This window comes from Macrotis lagotis, chromosome 3, assembly GCF_037893015.1.
Source record: "Macrotis lagotis isolate mMagLag1 chromosome 3, bilby.v1.9.chrom.fasta, whole genome shotgun sequence".
Classification (NCBI taxonomy): domain Eukaryota; kingdom Metazoa; phylum Chordata; class Mammalia; order Peramelemorphia; family Peramelidae; genus Macrotis; species Macrotis lagotis.
In genome coordinates this window covers 282,244,703-282,261,753 of record NC_133660.1, presented here as the reverse complement: position 1 = coordinate 282,261,753, position 17,051 = coordinate 282,244,703, and the positions used below count along the sequence as shown (strand labels likewise).

Sequence of the window (17,051 nt, the reverse complement as noted above, 5' to 3'; positions counted from 1 at the left end):
GGGGCTGGGTGGGTGACGCCAGTCCCAGGAAGTTGGATGCCGGCAGCATTCAGGGTCTGCCTGCTTAGACTCCACTCTGTTCTCCCCCCAAGTCCTCCTCGCCTGGACACAGTGGGCTTCCAGTTGCCACCCCTTCTCCCCCAGAGGAAGGGAAGAAGAGAGAACCCACCTGCCAGAGCCTTGATTCGAGAGCGCTCAAAGAGCCTGGCCGAGCTGCTCTCATTGTCCCAGTCCACGTCGGGGAGCTCCCAGCGGTTGTTGACATCACTGTATTGGCCCTGGATCTCCAGGCTGTCGAAGTCTGTGGGGGACTGCAGGGTGCTGCTCATGGTGGCGGAGGCAGGGTCCTGGGGGGGAGAGGCAGCACCACCGTCATGCCTGGTCCGGGCCCCAGCCTCACGGCCATCCTGGAAGGAGGCTCCATGACACATGGGAGGAAAAGGAGCGAGCTTAGGAGCCCTGCCTGTCTAGCTACACACTCCCAGGTGTCCCAGGACAGAGCCGCCCCTGGGTCCTCCTGACTCCAAATTCAGTGCTCTATCCACTACCGGGGCTGCTCACACCAGACCCAAACTGGTCAGAGAAAGAAAACTGCGGGTGGGGAGTGTGAGAGAGGAATAAAGGGACTCAGGGCTGAGGACACAAGGAGATGGGCCAGGCAGGGCTGTCCTCAAGGAGCTTCTGGTATGGTATAACCGGGAAGGTCTTGGGGGTGATGGATAGGTCCCAGGGCCCCTGAAGGCAGCGGCCAAGCAGGTGCTTTTCTCTCATGCCATTTTCACTCAAGTCACATCAGAGGCTACTATTGAACACTGGACAGGGCCAAGGATGCTGGGGGCCAGAACTTTAATCAAAGTTAATCTTTAAACTTCTACCTCTCTCTCTCTCTCTCGTCTCCCCAACCCCACATTCTCAATTGATTCCACTCTTCATTTTTAAATCTTAAGGTACTGTTTGTGGGAATGATAACTATCATCATCATTACCTAACTGGACTCAAAAATAAAGAGATGTCACTTCTGAGGCAACATGATACCAAGTTGTAGGGAATAGGGATGGGGTGGCGCAGGGGGATCAAAGATAATGGAGGCCAGCTCTGGGAGTTCAGAGGCCAGAGAAGAGAGGTGGTATGTTGCAAGGTGAGTGACCACGGCACTAGGGTGGGCAGAGCGGCCACTTGTCTAACCAGTGGAGGACAGAGCAGCAAGAAGGGCCTCCCAGAGACTCCTAGCTGGACCTGGGCTTAGGGGATTGGTGGTCCTTCCTTTCATTTATGTTTTCTTTAAAGCATATTTTATTCCCCACCTCCCCATTACAAGTAAAAGCATTGCTAATGTTCAATTATTAAAATGTGGCCTCCTCAGTAATTAGGGCTTGCAGTCTCTTTGGAGATCCCGGGCCTATGATGCTAATAATTAAATAGGATGACGGTCTGGACAGTCCTCCTCCAAACAAACCTGCGGATTTCGTCCCCCTGCCCCAGCTCAGCAGATAGTCTCTCCAAACCATCCTTCAATTCAAACATTTATTAAAGGCCTAATGTGTGCCAGGCCTCCTCTAGATGCCCTCCAGGAGGCGAAGCAGTCCACAGAGGATGGATCATATGATCTGAGGAAGGGGAAGGGAAGCAGCAACAACAGAGGGGAACCAAGGAATGCTTGGTCAGGGTGAGCCTTGCCTAGAGCCAGAACTCTGGAGGAAACTTGGGTCCCCATTTGAGACTGAGGCCGGAACCCGATTCGTCCCTCCTTCGGAGGTCAACGCTGCTCCAAGGCTGCCCAAACACAAGAAAGAGACTTTGCAGGTTAGAGTGAGGGTGGCTGACAACAGAATGGGGTGAGGGGAAGTCTTTCTTGGACTTGGGGAAATGAGACCAGGCTGGGTGGGGTGAGGGGAGGACACCAGAGGTACCCAGAGACAGCTGACTAAGACAGGGACTCTCTTGGTTAAAGCCCAGCCCTTTCCACTTTCCTGCCTGGAGGCAGGGCTGCTTGGGGAGTGGCTTCAGGGGAGGGGCTGCCAGTTCATCTGTCCTCAGAGGGCTCCCCAAGCCTGGGCAGGGAAGAGAGATCGCAGACTGCCTTTTCTCCCCCAAAACACCATCGATCCCAAAGCTGTGCCCTCGGTGTTTGAGGTGTAAATATTGACACAGAAATCCACATTAGGTAAGGGTTGAGTCACCGAGCAAAGGGTGCCGAGCATGGGATGGACAGCACGGAGGATCCAGAGGATGGGAGTCCTAATAAGAAGCAGCCAACCCCCCCGACACAGCCTTAAAGGAAAGCAACTCCGGGGAGGAGTCCTGCAGACTGTTTGGCCTTTAAACCTTTCACTCCCTGGCCCCAGCCTCTCCTCCTAGGCTCCCTCAGACAGGCCTGCACTCCCCACATGCCAGGCAACCCACTCCCGGCCATTCTTGTTCCATGATCTCTGCCTCCTGCCTCCACGGCTTTGACTTTTACTTTCAGAACACCGGGTTCCAAGATTTTCTCTCCTTTGTGGCAGCTGTCTCATAGTCTTCTGTGACCCTGACTGCTAGCTGTTCACAGTACACACACACACACACACACACACACACACACACACACACACAGACACACATAAAATTTTATATATATAATTTTTAAACCTGGAAGCAGTGGATTTTGACTTTGGCATTTCGGTTTTCAATTTGGAGTGTCTTTTAGGAGGTGACCAGTGGGTTCTATTTTTAACTTGTCCTCTTTTAATAGATGTGGGCCAGTTTTCTTTATGATTTCTTTAAATGTAATATTCATGGTTTTTTTTTAAATCATGGTTTTTCAGAGAGTTTGATGATTCTTTGATCATTTCTCCTGTTTGCCAGGTCAGTTGTTTTTTTATGGTGGATACTGTACAAATTCTTCTAATTTTTCAGTATCGTGGAATCATCGAGTTCTGTTTATCTCATTCTCTTAGGCTGGTGAGCTGTTCTGTTGTCAGTTTTAAACTATTTATTCTCCTTCCATTTTTCTCCAGAGGAACTCTAAATTCAATTTTTAAGTCAATTCATGTCTTCTAGTCATTCTTCTTTCCCTTCTTTAGTCACTCTTGAAGGCACTTGTTCTCTTTGGGGCTTTACCTCTTGGACTTCTCTTTCATTGTATTCAGTCATGTTTTTACTCTCAATTCCTGGATTAGGACTTGGGACCTGGCCCAGGCTCCACCCTTCACTTACTCTTAGAATGGGCAGACAAATCCTGTTTGGTCCTGTCCCTGTGGTCTGGATGGGGTGGCAGGCTAGGTCCCACCCTTGCCCCATTCATGGCTCCACCTCTGTTTCCTAGTAGTTACCTAACCCCCATTGCCTCTCCAGTTGTCGGATTCATCTCTGGTCAAAGGACCCAGATGGCTCAGGAGGAGAAAGTGAGGCTGGGGACCTAGCACAGCCTCCCCCTCCCCAATCCAATTCACGTGCTTGTCACAGCATTGGTTCTTGTCCTTCATTATCAAAGAAGACCAAAATGGCATCACTATGTTTGAGACGAATGACAGTGTGTCCAGTTGTGGCTGATCAACCCAATAGGAGCTCAGAATGCTCTACTCCAGATCGGGTACAAATCGTTCATGTGAGCACCTGGAGTGGCTTCATCATCATCATTATCATCATCATCTGTAGCCTGGGATGGGTTCTGGCCTTTCCTTGTCTTCTTGTCTCCTTACTCCATCCTCTGTCCAGACTGTTGTCTTGACAGGTCCCAATTGGAAGCTGTCCTTCACTCTGTTTTCAGATCTCTTCCAAGGTACCCCTGGGCTGCGTTATCAGGTCACTGGGCTGCCCCTTTCTTTGGCTATGGCTTCAGATGCTCTAGGGCATCTTGTCTGTCTGCTGACTTCACACCCCATTTATGAGAGGTCAGGTGGGGCTACCCCCAATGAAGTCCCACTCTAGGTTTCAGACCTTATTTACCTGTCCTACACCCCCCCCCCCATATCTCTGAAAAGTTTTATCTCCAAGCCCCAGGAGCTTTGGGCTGCCTTCCTATATAAGACAGGAGCATACTGGATTTCTTTCTAATCCACTGTTCCACTGGGTGCCTGCTTGACTCTGGAGTGGGGCTATTTATGGGATAACATGGCTCTTCTAGGACCTTTCACCTGCTAAACTCACCTCTGCCCTGGTTTTCTCCCCTGCCTGGAATGCTCTGGCCCCCTCCTACACCCCCATCTCCCTCTTAATCCCCCCCCCCCAAGCCATCCCTGGAAGAAACACTCCTTTCAACAAACCAGTTAGGATTTGCTAATCTGTACCCACATTATCCTGTGCCTGCCCTCCCCCACTAAAGTTACGTTCCTGGAGGCCTGAGACTTTCATTGTTTTTGCCTCTCCAGGACGCTGTAGAACCTTTATTAATTCAATCATTAATTCCTTTCCTAGAGCTGGTCCTAGAGTACCCTAAGGTTTACAATGGGCCTCAGAGGTCCCCCCATTTTACAAAGGAGGAAGCTGAGTCCCAGAATAGAGAAAGTGACTTGCCCAAGATCCCACAGGAGGTTAAGTGGCTGGAGCTGGAGACTCCTTCAAGTTCAGGGCTGGTCTCCCTTCTGGAAGCAACCCAGCAGGGCCTGGGGGGGGCACCCTCTGCCAACCCTCTCCGACTCAGCTAGAGTCAAGCATACTCATACCCACCCTCTGAGAAAGGTTGGAGAAGAAAAAGCCCATCGGAGCTCGGTTGTCAAATCCTGCCCACCTAGTGCCCAGCCCTGGCCTTGGACCAGAAAGACACTCCCCTCCCTGCAAGAGGTCTACATTCTACTAGGTATAAACCACATATACATACAAAATAGATAGCTAGTTAATCAGAGTTCAAATCATTAGTCATTGACATTGTGACTGCTCCGTGCCTCAGTTTCCTCATCTGTAAAGTGCCAATGTCTCTAAGAGCCATCTCAATGCTAAACCTTGATCCTGAGCGATTGAGCAATGGGTTCAGACCTTTTGAGCCTGGTAATCGCCTCCTCTTTCTTGGCCTCAGTTTCCTCTTCTATAAAATGGGCATAATAACAGTGCCCACCCCCTGGAAGGGATCGGGCCTCAGCTGCTCGGGGCCCCAGGCCACCTGAGAAGAGAGGGTCTGTGGCAGCCCCAGTCTGCGGGTGCTCCTGAGCACGCCCCCACACCATCTGGTCTTTTCAGTTCTGGGTGTGCTATCGCTGAACACTCCCTCCCCTCCTTCCTACATCCCCGAGCTCTTCAGATCCCTGTCTCTCCAGAGCTAATCTGGACGCATCTGCTACCAAGAGTCCGGCTTTCCCTTCCACTGTGTTCTCTTTCTGTGTTTCCGGGCAGTGCCCAGGCCCTAGGCTCTTGCCGAGCCCGTATTCTTACTCGACTCCAGGTCACTATGGTAATGATGGGCGGCAGGGAGGGCAGGGTGAGATCTGTCCCATTTTTAGCATCATCCCATTTCCTGGGACCAACGGCTCCCCGTCCTCCTTGCCGACAGACCCTCGCCCTGGGTGCCCCCTGGGCTCCGGTGGACCCCACCAGGGCACACCGGCTAATCCAGACTCCGGGATCACCCGCACCTCATTCTCAGCCGTCCACCTGGGGCCTGGGCCGGAGCGGCTTGGACTCGGACAGCCAGGCTGGGTGCTACGTCCTGGTCACTGCGGGCACCAGGCTTGTTCCTGAATCCCGCTGCCCCCCGGCCCCCTCCCGTGGTCTGGATGGAAGCCCTGCCCACCCGTGCTCCCCATCCCCTTCCTCGTGGCGTGGCGGAGGTCCTGCGGCCCGAGGGAGAAGGGAGGCTGCCCCGCCCCCTCCACTGAGCTCTCCTCTCCTTTTGTTACCGCTTCCCCGCTTCTGGGGTCACCACGGCCCTCCCCGAGCCCCCTCGCCAGGTCCTTGGCTGGTCACTTCAGCTTCGGACCTGGAGGGCGCAGCTGGGTTTTGTTATTCCTTACCTTGCTACTCTCAGTGTGCCAGTGCCCCATGAAGGAGGGGAGGGAGGAAGGGATGAATGAATGAATGAAGGGTGGGGGGGTGGGCAGGAGTGGAGGCTGGCTCTGGGTAAGGGTCGTCCCGAAATGCCTCTCCGGCCGCTTCCTGCAGGGCAGGGGCGCGGGAGGAAACTGAGGCCGAGCTGGGCCCCGGGCGCCGGGCCGCGGCAGGGCCGGGGAAGGCTCCAGACCTTTGTCTCCGGCCTGGACGATGGAGGGCCCCGGGGGGCCGCGGGGGGCGCCCCCGACCTCGGAGGCGCGGCGGCGCGGGGGAGGGGGAGGGGAGGGGGAGAGGACAATGGCGGCCCCGCGGGGGGCAGCCCCGGGGCACTCACCCGGCCCGCGCGGCCCGCCTCGGGTCCGTCCGTCCGCCGGCCGCCCGCGCGCGGCCGCTCTGAGCCGCGCCGCTCCGCCCACTGGCAGCTGCGGGGCCCCGGGCCCCGGCCCCCCGGCCCCCGCGGCCGGCTCGGGACGGGCGCACACGCTGACATCAGCGCCGGCGAGCGCGGGGCGCCAATGAGCGGGCCGGGGGAGGGGCGGGGCGGGGCCGGCAGGTGCGCCCCGGCCTTGCAGCCGCACGGTCGGGGCTCCCGGGGGGCGCCTCGCTGCCATCCTGCCCGTGCCACCACCGGGGGGCCTGCCAGCCCTTCCCCCATCCCTCCCAAGGCTGCCCGCTGCCGCCAGGCCCGAGGGCAGCTTAGCAGGTAGCAACAGCTCCGGGCCAGCCCAGCCCAGGCCGGGGCCGCCAAGGCCTAGGGTACAGTATCTGCCACCTACTAGGGTGACCTTGGGCAAGGCGCTTAACCCCATTGCCCAAAAGCTGTGACAAAACATTTTGAAAAAGAATGACAATGGCGAGACACGGTGAGGGTCCCGAACACTGGCGCCGAGCCGCTTTCGGCCCACCTGAGGCCACCTACACGGCTACAGGTTCAAGCCCTGGAGGTTTTTTTTGGGGGGGGGATGACCTGGGACCGGGTGGGGAGGGGCAGAGAGGTCCCCACCCCCCAAAGGCCTGAGTCTGGTCCTCCTGGCTCCGCAGGGGCGCTCTTCCCCCCATCAGCACCCTATGATCTATAGGCAGATCTATGCCCAGCACAGCTAAAGGCCCAGATACACCTTTAGATGGCCTTTCTGAGAAGCCCTGGAATGAATACTTTGCTGACATTTCAAACCTTGTACCAATCCCACCACTGGCAGTTTCCTGAAGACGATATAGTCCAAATGGCAGGGCCTGGCTCAGTTTGTCTTTGTTGAGTGTCCCAATGCAAACCAAGTTACAGGCCATTCCGTAAAGGCATCAAAGTTTCCCCTTGCACAAGACCCAGGCTGGGGAGAACCCCACAGCCTCACCCTATTCCCTCCTGCCAGGAGGCCTCTGGCAGCTCCCAGGACAAGGAAGGAACAAAGCTCCTAGAGGCAGAAGGACACCACTAGAATGGGAAGCTTTGGGGTGAAGGATGACTCCTCCCCAGCCCCCCAATAGCCTCTTCCTGAAGCCTGTTGAAACTAATACAGAGCCAGGTGGATGGGGAGCTCTTGGCAGGAAGGCCTCAGAAGTGGGCTTCTTGGAGATTGCCCCGAGCACACAGTAGGAGCTCAGTTCCAGTCCAGGACTCATTAAGTATTTTGGAGGGACCTTAGCTCACTTGTTAGGCCCCCTTTATTTCTGTCCAGTGTGGATTCACAAGGTTCCTCATAGAACACGTACAATCTTTGCTCCCTAAAGAGCACTCAGAAGCTTGAAATAACGACCCAAGTCAGGCCTAAAAACATGCTCTCAGGACGACGGCCCGGTGCAGGCTGGGTGGGGTGCAAATCTTCATGATTCCTAAGACAAGGCCGGCGTCCAGCAGGGCTTAACCTTCAGCCCCAGAAGGCCGGCGCTTTATGAGGCACATGATGTTCTACGCTACTTCTTTGTTTCGAGAAACTCCAGTCACGGGTCCTTGGGAACACACAGGACCTTGGACAAAGCCACTGCCCCCAGGAGCCAGCTATTGGAGGGAGATGGGCCCTCCAGCCCCCTCCCCCCATAGGAGCTCAAGGCTGGGAGCTGTGGTGGTGGGGAGCTCCTAGTCATCCCTGGCACCGGGCTCTGAAGTTGGAACTGCACCAGAAAAGCTCCTCAGCCTCTTTTCCCCCCTACCCTCACCTGCTCAATGGGGCTTTTGTACCTAGCTGGTTCAAATGTGGCCCCACAGAGAAAGGGCTAGAATTAAAAACAGAAAGAGCTGGATTTGAAACCTGCTTGACACACTAGCTCTGAGACTCTGGGGGAAGAGGACAATGCCGATCCCCCCTTACTTCTGGTCATCTGGTCAGAGGGGTCATTGATTTCAAGCTAGAAGCTCTCTCACTGGACAGAGGAGCAAAGCCCACAGAGGAGTTGTGACTTAGCCAGGGTCACTCCCCAGGTCCTGACTAGGCATCCATTTAGCAGCTCTTTTTTTTTTAAGGTTTTTAAATTTTTTTTTTTTTGCAAGGCAAATGGGGTTAAGTGGCCTGCCCAAGGCCACACAGCTAGGCAATTATTAAGTGTCTGAGATCAAATTTGAACCCAGGTACTTCTGACTCCAGGGCCGGTGCTCTATCCACTGCGCCACCTAACTGCCCCTTATTCAGCAGCTTTTTCAAAGCTGCGATGGAGCATCTGTGTGCCCCAGCTAAGCGCTCTTTGGCTGTGGCCTTTCTTATCAGGGGTTTCAACATAATCTGATGTAATTTTGGTTTGTCCTTTCCAGTCTCTTTGGAAGAGAAAACAGAAGGAAAATGAAGCCAGGAGCAGGCCTTCATTCTTTGCTCTACCATGGGCTCCTTCTGGTAGTGATTTGGTGCTTACAGGGCTGTACCCCAGTATTCATCCTGTCATCTCCAGAAGCCAGTGATGCCAAAAAAACCCCAAGATATAATAGCTCCTTGATCCTAGGGGCATGAGAATAAAATGTAGGGAAAGAGAAAAAGAGGGGACTGGACTTAGCATCTCACTGATAGAGGACTTCCTGGGGAGGAAATTTCCTCCCTCAGGACAGCCCATCTTCAGCCTGGAGGGGTCTGGAGGCCCTAAGCAGTGACTTGCCCAGGGTTCCACAGCCAGGGTGGGTCAGCAGCAGAGCCTGAGTCCCAGGTTCTCCTGACCTTCATTGGACTTGGTCAGTAAGTCGCTTTTCAGCACACCCTCAGCCCTGAGCTGGCTCAGTTTTTCCTCAGACCAGCTCAGACCTCCCTGGTTTTGACAGCTGATGGTGTACAGCACAGGTGATTCTTGGTCTTATTGCCAAGAGAGGCCTTTGGGGGACTCCCAAAGCCCCATGGTTATGCAAACACAGAGAAGGCCAATAGCCTCTCAAAAGCCCCATCATCTGTAATGTGGCAATCCCAGCCCTCTCGAGAACTTCCCAGGGGTGAGAGAATCCAATGAGATCATGAGACCACAGAATGTATTCCTTCTGACCCAGGTTGGTCTCATTTGAAACAAACTCAGAGTTTGAGAATCTGGCAAGACCCAAGATAAATTAAGGGGTGATTATTTGCTCTATAATTTCCCATTTCCTGAAAGAATGCAATTATGTTATTGGATGTGACCCCCCCCCCCCATTTTAAATACAGCTGATTGACAAAGGACCAGCTTTCACTCCTGGATGTCTCTAAGCTGCTGCACCTGCAATGCCACCAGCCTCTTGGGAGGCCAGGTTCTGCCCTAACAACATGCTTCTGAAGTGGCCCGTTCTCACAAAATCTTGTAGATCTGCTTCTTGCTATCTCCTACCTCTGAGAGAAAGTGTCTAGGGATTGAGCATTCTTCCTCAAGGAGCAAAGCAGTATGGTCCAGTGGGTGGAGAACTGGCTGCTGGGCCCCATTCCCTCAGGATACTAGGTCACTCCCTAAGACCCTGGGCTGGGGAGCCCTGGGAAAAGGAGTGTCCTCCCTATAAGAGGGCCCCCATGAATGCAGACCCTCATGAAGAGGAAACTGGGATTAGGACAGCTGAAGGAGAAGATAAGGCTCAGCCTTATAACATGGTTCCTCAGCTGCTTTTTTTTGGTAGAGCAATTTATTCCATTTTTGGCAAATCAACTTTGCTTTAGTATGGCAGAGAGAGGCTAAGGGTCAATGAACTGGAGGGCAGATCTGCTCCTAGGGCAGGGTGGTAAGGAGGATCGCAAGTCAAGAGAATTCTTCTTCCCGAGTTCAAATCTGGTGTCAGACACCTGCTAGCTGTGTGACCCTGGACAAGTCACTTCACCCTGTTTACCTCAGTTTCCTCATCTATAAAATGAGCTAAAGAAAGAAATGGCCAACCACTCCAGTATCTTTGTCAAGAAAATTCCAAATGGGTTCACAAAGAGTCTGAAAGGACTGAAAAGTGACTGACCAACAACACCGAAAACCAACTTCAATTCAGAAAAGCCAGAAGGGAAAAAGTGCCTCTAGATTAAACTCCAATGCCTGGCCTTTCCAAGCTTGGGTTTCTGTGGGCAGCTGGAAGATGGCTCCTTGGCTGACTGAATGGACGGGACCGGCTGCTTCCATGTGACCAAAACTCCCTCGCCTGCATGCACCTTTCCAGGGTCTACATTCCACAAATCTGCTAGCAGACAGGATGCCCTGACTGTGGACAAAATCAAAAGCCAGCTGCAGAAAGCAGAGCTACTGGGTGAAGTTTCTTAGAGGTTCCTAAATGAGGATAAAGCCTGGAGACAAAGAGAGATGAAAAGGGGTAAAAGCTGCCTGGGATGACCCCGAGAATTCAGAGAACTAGCTGGATGGACAATGACAGGGGGCCTCTGCTCCTCACTTCCTAGCACAAATGCTGGGGCCACCCTAGTATTGTGGTACTCTCCCATGATCCTTCCCGGAAGCCCAACGAAACAGCCCCCTCTGACCCTGACAGCAAAGCAGGGGTAGGTGAGTCGTTTGGCTGCCCTAGATTCCGGGCTCCAGGTGGAGAGGGCCTCAGGAAGGTGAGGGGCTGAGCTAATCTGAGCATCATGGCCCCATTTCCAGGGATGTGATTAGTAGTGAGGCATCTGGGACTTGCTCCATTTCAGGAAACCCGGTTATGTGAAGTGGTGGGGGGGCAGGCTTTGCTCAGGACCTGATTCTGTTAAGCCCTTCCCACCATGAATGGGGAGATGAGGCCTCTCAAGAGCTGCATCAGCCCCCGAACCCCACTCAGCCTCTCACTCCTAAGTTTGCCTGGTCAGGGTCCTCAGGGATACTTCCCCTTCCTGCTTCAGCCTCTTCTCTGCAAGAGAACAAGGCTGGGAGGAAAGCAGAGCTTGGGACCAAAGGGGAGGCTGGCAGAGGAAACCACGGCTTGACGAAGGGAAAGTGCCAACAGAGAAGGGCCAGGGGAAGTCCTGTCCCAGCAGGGCTGTGATAGGGGATACTGGCTGCCTTGGTTTCTTCACTGAGTGATAATAGGAACTAATTAGACAGGGCTCTTGTCAGGATTAAATGAGATGTTGGACCATAAGTGCCACTTATTGCTACAATGGTGGCCAAGGGAGGAGGGCCTGCTGTGTTAACCCAACATGGCCACAGGGAGGCTGCTGCCCTGGACCTCTTGGGGGTTTCATGGGGCTGCTTCTGCCACTGGGATCCCCAGAGTCTTCCCCTAGACTTGGCAAAAAAGGTAGAACCCTGAATCCTCCAACGAGGGGCATAGGTTAAGGTCCTTCTCATCAGGACTGGTCTCAACCCCAATGGACCACTGTGGAGATGGAACCTGGGTTCCAGGCTCAGCTATCCTACCCATCTATCTGGGGAAGTCTGCAGTGGATAGGGCCTGAATGGAGGCAGATCTGAGTTCCAATCCAGCCTCAGACCCTTACAAATTGTGAGACCTCAGGCAAGACCCATAATCTGCATGCTTCTATTTCCCCATCTGTAAAAAGGGATCCTCATTGCACCTGCCAGCCAGGACAGATAACAGTTGCAAAGCGGACAGCATCAAGGAGGGGCTCTCTGAGCACACTTTCCCTCCTTGGCTCTGCACCATCATCATCATCATCGGTACACTAAAGAGAAGGAAGAAACTGGGGGAGTGGATGGGGGTGGGGGGAGATGAACCAGGAGATGCTTGGGGCAGGTCTGAACCAAGACCCAGAGGCACAGAACTGGGGAGAAGGAAGAAATCCAGGGCCACCATTCACGAAGCTGAGAGCTCAGCAGCCTCATCATGAGCCACGAGAAGCAGGAAGTCCTCATGGGGGGTGGGTATGGATGAGGGTGACAAGCCCTCAGTGACCCTGCTGGACCAGCACAGACTCCCTGGGGCCCAGATCCTTCTAGGTCATCCATCCTTCCACCCCTCCATCTTCTTTTCACATGACTCCCTCCTAAGAGTGAGACTGAAATCAGGGCTGACGATAACTTCAGAAGCAGCCTCTTCCCCACTTCATCTCTCTCCCCTTCCTCCCATCTCTCCAACCTCCCCTCCTCTCTTTATTTCTTCTCCCATCCATCTCCCTCCTCATCCTCCCTCCCACTTCCTTCCATCTTTCCAGCTATCCCTCCATCCTATCCCTCCCCATCCTCATCTCACCCTCATTCCACCTATTTCTCCATCCCCTCTTCCTCCCATCCCTCCATACCACCCTTTCCCATCCTTCCACACACTTCACCATCTTCCTTTCCCTCTCCTCCTCTCTTCATTATCCCCTTTATCCTCTTTCCATTCTTCCCTTTTCCTATTTCATCTCTTCTAATCCTCCAACTTCTCCTCCATCTTCCCTTCCCTCCCCCGCTCCATCATCCTTTCCTTCACCTATCTTCCATCCCACCATCCCTTCTCCATCTTCCCTCCCCTCCCATCATCTCTCTAGCCTCACTTTCAACATCCTCCACTCTTTCTTCACATCCCTCCTTTATCCTTTCTCCCTTACATCCCTCTTCCCTCTCCTCCATCTCCTCTTTCCATCTCTCTATCCTCTCCTCCACCCCTTCATTCTCCCTTCCTCCCATTCCTCCATCCCCCCTTCATTCACCCCCACCCCTCTATCCTCTCCTGCATCTGCCCTTCATTCTCCCCTCCTCCCACCCCTCCATCCTCCCTCCATCCCCCCTCATTCTCTCCTCCTCCCACCCCTCCATCCTCTCCTCCATCCCCCCTCATTCTCCCCTCCTCCCACCCCTCCATCCTCTCTTCCATCCCCCCTCATTCTCTCCTCCTCCCACCCCTCCATCCTCTCCTCCATCCCCCCTCATTCTCTCCTCCTCCCACCCCTCCATCCTCCCCTCCTCCCCCATCCTCCACCCTTTCCTTCATCCTTTCTTCCATCCCTCCTTCATTCTCCCCTCCTCCCACCCCTCCATCCTCTCCTCCATCCCCCCTCATTCTCTCCTCCTCCCACCCCTCCATCCTCTCCTCCATCCCCCCTCATTCTCTCCTCCTCCCACCCCTCCATCCTCTCCTCCATCCCCCCTCATTCTCCCCTCCTCCCACCCCTCCATCCTCTCCTCCATCCCCCCTCATTCTCTCCTCCTCCCACCCCTCCATCCTCCCCTCCTCCCCCATCCTCCACCCTTTCCTTCATCCTTTCTTCCATCCCTCCTTCATTCTCCCCTCCTCCCACCCCTCCATCCTCTCCTCCATCCCCCCTTCTCCCGCCCCTCCACCCCTCCATTCTCCAGGAGGAGAGGGTGTCCGAGAGCCAACGGCCCCGATGGGTCACGAGTTCAAGTCCTCCCTTCTCTTCCTGACTGAGAGACCAGGAACGAGCCCCAGGTCCAGAGTGGGGGCGCGCAAGACCCCTCGGGGGAGGGTGCAGGATGGCGGGAGGCCCTGGGTGCGAATCGTGCGGGGCCCCGGCAGCTCCCCCCCGCCCCCCGCCTCCAGGGGCGCGGCCTCGCTCACCTGGCCCCGCCGGCCGCGTCACGGATCCGAGGTCACCGAGGGCCCGGGCTCACGGGCTGCGCTGGTCCTCCGGGGCCGCGGGCCCCCCGCCGCCCCCCGCGGGCAGCCCCAGAGCCAGCCCCGGCCGGCGCCCGGCCATCCCCGCCCCGGCCCGCGGGGCCCCCTGGGTGCCGGGGCCGGGCCGGCCCGGCCCGGTGCGGGGGCGGGCTGGTGGGCGGGGCTGCGGGGAGGCCCGCCCCTCCGGCCCCGCCTCCTCCGCCCCTGCGGCCCCCTCCCCCGCCTCCGCCTCCGCCTCCGCCTCCGCCTCGGCCTCGGCCTCCGTCCGGAGCTCGGGCGGGCGGAGGGGAGGGGGCAGGGTGGCGCTTGCGAGAGCGCGAGAGGGCCGAGTGCGCAGGCGCGCGGGCACGGGGCGTCGGAGGCACGCGCCGGAGTCCGGCGCTCGTGCGCAGGCGCAGCCGCGCGGCGGGAGAGACGCCCGCGTGAGGAGGCGTCGGCCGAGTCGTGGGCGATGGAGGCGAGGCCCGTGTGTGAGGTGACGGCGGCGCGGCGCGGCGGGGCGCGGCGGGGCGGGGCGGGAGCCTCCGGCTTCTGGGCAGGGGCCTCCTCTGTGGCCCTGACGAACGATGGGATGGGGGGGTCGGGGAGCCCCGAGCGCGCACGCGCCCCCAAGAGGGGCGTCATCGCGGTCCGTGACGTCATCGCCCTTCCCAGAGCCCCCCCGGCCTCTTTTACGCCTCATTTACGCCCCCATTGAGGAGCCGAGCGGCCCCCCTGAGGTCTGAGGCCCGCCAGGCTGGGCCCGCGCCGTCTGCACCATCCCAGATGACTCGGGGAACCACTGCCCCCCCAGCTCTTGCTTCCGCCTTGCCTAGCCGAGGGGCGCCTCGTCATAAATTCACAGGACACTGTTCCAGTGAGCCCCAACACTTGAGCCCCATTGTGCACCCCTTCTTCTTTCCCCCGCCTTGCCAGGCAGGAGCCACCCCACCGGCTTCCGCCCTTCCTCCCCCTTCCTCGGGTCCCACGTCCCACTTCGGGGCGCAACTCCCTCATCGCCCTAAGCTTTTGGACAGCTTCCTTCACTGCTCTAGGTTCTGCTCCTGCTTGAGCTGGGCCGCAGAATCCGCACCAGCAGCTGAGCCTGAAGAGCTCCTCCTTCCTGTTCTCCTCAAGTTCTCACAAACTTTGCCAAATGGAACCTTCTGTACCCTCAGCTTCTGACCTTCTATGAACCCACATCTTCGCAAGGCGCTTCAGACCATTTCCTTCTCATTATTAATATTGATTTAGAGCTTGTGGAGACTGCGAAATCCATGTAGTCTTACTCTTCTGTTTTATAATTGAGTAAACTGAGGCCCAGAGAGAGTTTGATCTTTTCACAGTTTGTTTCATAGAAGCCAGATGTAGATTGCTTTGGTAAAGAATTCAATCCATTGATGAATTAACGGCCTCATCCATGTAGATACTTCCCAGTGTATTTACTTAGGGTTTAAGAGTGCTTCTTCCAATTCCTCAATATCTTGTGGCCATATCTTTTCCCTTTTCCTACATGAATGTCGAATCTCCTTTTGGGATCATCCAGTTCCTTGCCAGTCTCTTTTATGCTGCTTTCTTCACATAAGTCATGACTGATAGTTACTGTACATCTTTCCAGATTACAGCAACCCCCTAATTTGCAGTCATGAGAAATGAGAATACAGATTTTTTAAAAAATGGCTTGTGAGATCATTGACAACCTGACAACCTTTCAGAGATCTACCATTTCATCGCCACTTTTTCTTTGGCTTGCTCCTCTTAGGAAGAAGCGCTTGTGGTGGTAATAATAGTTACAGAGCAGTTCCAGGACCAGATATTAGAATGGATTCCAGAAATGTCTCCCAGCAACCGGTGTTCCTTTCTACAATATATACAATATAGGCAGACTAGCTTTTTCTTCCTTATTCATTTTGTGAGCCATTTCCCTTCATTGTCTTCAGTACCCTTTCCAATATTTATGTCTTACTGGATTAACTCAGTGGCCTCCACATATGCTGGGCACGTATCTGGGCAATGGGCTTTCTTTGTTCACTAGTTCTTGCCTCTTTGTCTTGTTAGACCATCCCCTTTTGAGTGTGCTACTGAAAGCAAAAACTCAAGTAGGACAATAATTCTCATTGTCTCAATGTCTTAGTATTAAAGATGTAACATATTATACAAATGGCAATAATACTGAAAAATTCTATTCCTGTTTTAAATTCCTTTTTTTTGTTTGTTTTTGTAAGGCAATGGGGTTAAGTGGCTTGCCCAAGGTCATACACCTAGGTAATTAGAAAGTATCTGAGGTCAGATTTGAATTCAGGTCCTCTTGACTCCCCTCTATCCACTGTGCCACCCAGCTGCCCTTAAATTTCTTTTTAAAAGTGTGGGGGCAACTGGGTAGCACAGTGCATAGAGCACCAGGTCTGGAGTCAGGAGGATCTGAGTTCAAATCCAGCCTCAGACACTTCATAATTATCTAGCTGTGTGGCCTTGGGCAAGCCACTTAACCCCATTTGCCTTGCAAAAAAAAAAAACCTAAAAAAAAAGTGTTTTATCAGAAAAATCAAGATGAATTGAAATTATAGCTATGAACCATCTTTAAAAATGGAGTTAGCTCATGTTCAGTGCAAATGAATTGATGATATAGGAAAGAACGTGACTAATTATACCATATTTATTAGGACTGGTTAGGATGATTCAGAGGAAACCATATTGATAATCACAATCACAACTAATACAAATTAATTTGCCTCTATTTCTAGTATTTGGGACTGTTATAAACACAGTCTTTTATGTCTCATTTCCTTTGTTGGCTCTTGCTCAGACACATCTTCCTTCCTCAGACTTGATGGTAGTGGAGCTTTTATAAACAGCAGGCAGGAGAGTATTCAAATTCTAAGCGTTATCAGTTTAATTTTATCATTAGAATTATTATAATGTACCATTGATTGTTATCCTAATATCTAATACAAGTTAAGTCCTTCCTCTGAGTTGTGACCTTTTCAGATTTTGAAATACCTAATTATTCACTGGAAAAGAGAAGTAGCCGAAATAAGCCAGGAAGCATTTTTGGAAGGGAAGCTACTTATTTCCATAGAAGAATCAAGTTCAAAACAACGAGCCGACCCTTTTCATTATGTGACAACCAGTAAGTTGAGCTGAAGGAGCTGAGCTTCTCTGTTTCATTCAATTTTATAGTTTCTTTTGTTAT

The 17,051-nt window shown here is 53.9% G+C and overlaps 2 protein-coding genes across 4 annotated transcripts in view; one reads left to right on the top strand and one right to left on the bottom strand.

Annotated features, from left to right (window-relative positions):
* The window catches only part of SPTBN2 (spectrin beta, non-erythrocytic 2), a 35,641-nt gene extending 21,680 nt beyond the window's left edge, over nt 1-13,961 (bottom strand). Inside the window, exons 1-2 of one of the 2 annotated variants that reach the window (XM_074230969.1) lie at nt 13,823-13,961; nt 170-347 (exon numbers count right to left, since the gene is read on the bottom strand). In XM_074230969.1, the coding sequence (XP_074087070.1) occupies nt 170-329 (160 nt within the window). In that variant the 5' untranslated portion in view covers nt 330-347; nt 13,823-13,961. Of the gene's footprint in view, nt 1-169; nt 348-6,295; nt 6,365-13,822 lie in introns of those variants that run through there. The other variant, XM_074230970.1, reaches the window with a different exon arrangement.
* Nucleotides 13,962-14,208: 247 nt separating this feature from the next.
* TOP6BL (TOP6B like initiator of meiotic double strand breaks) overlaps nt 14,209-17,051 on the top strand; it is an 82,036-nt gene continuing 79,193 nt past the window's right edge. The window contains exons 1-2 of one of the 2 annotated variants that reach the window (XR_012477257.1): nt 14,209-14,354; nt 16,847-16,988. Coding sequence is in view for 1 of the 2 variants with exons in the window: in XM_074230971.1 (XP_074087072.1) it covers nt 14,331-14,354; nt 16,847-16,988 (166 nt within the window). In the remaining variant the exon portion in view is untranslated. The remainder of the gene's footprint in view (nt 14,355-16,846; nt 16,989-17,051) is intronic. The other variant, XM_074230971.1, reaches the window with a different exon arrangement.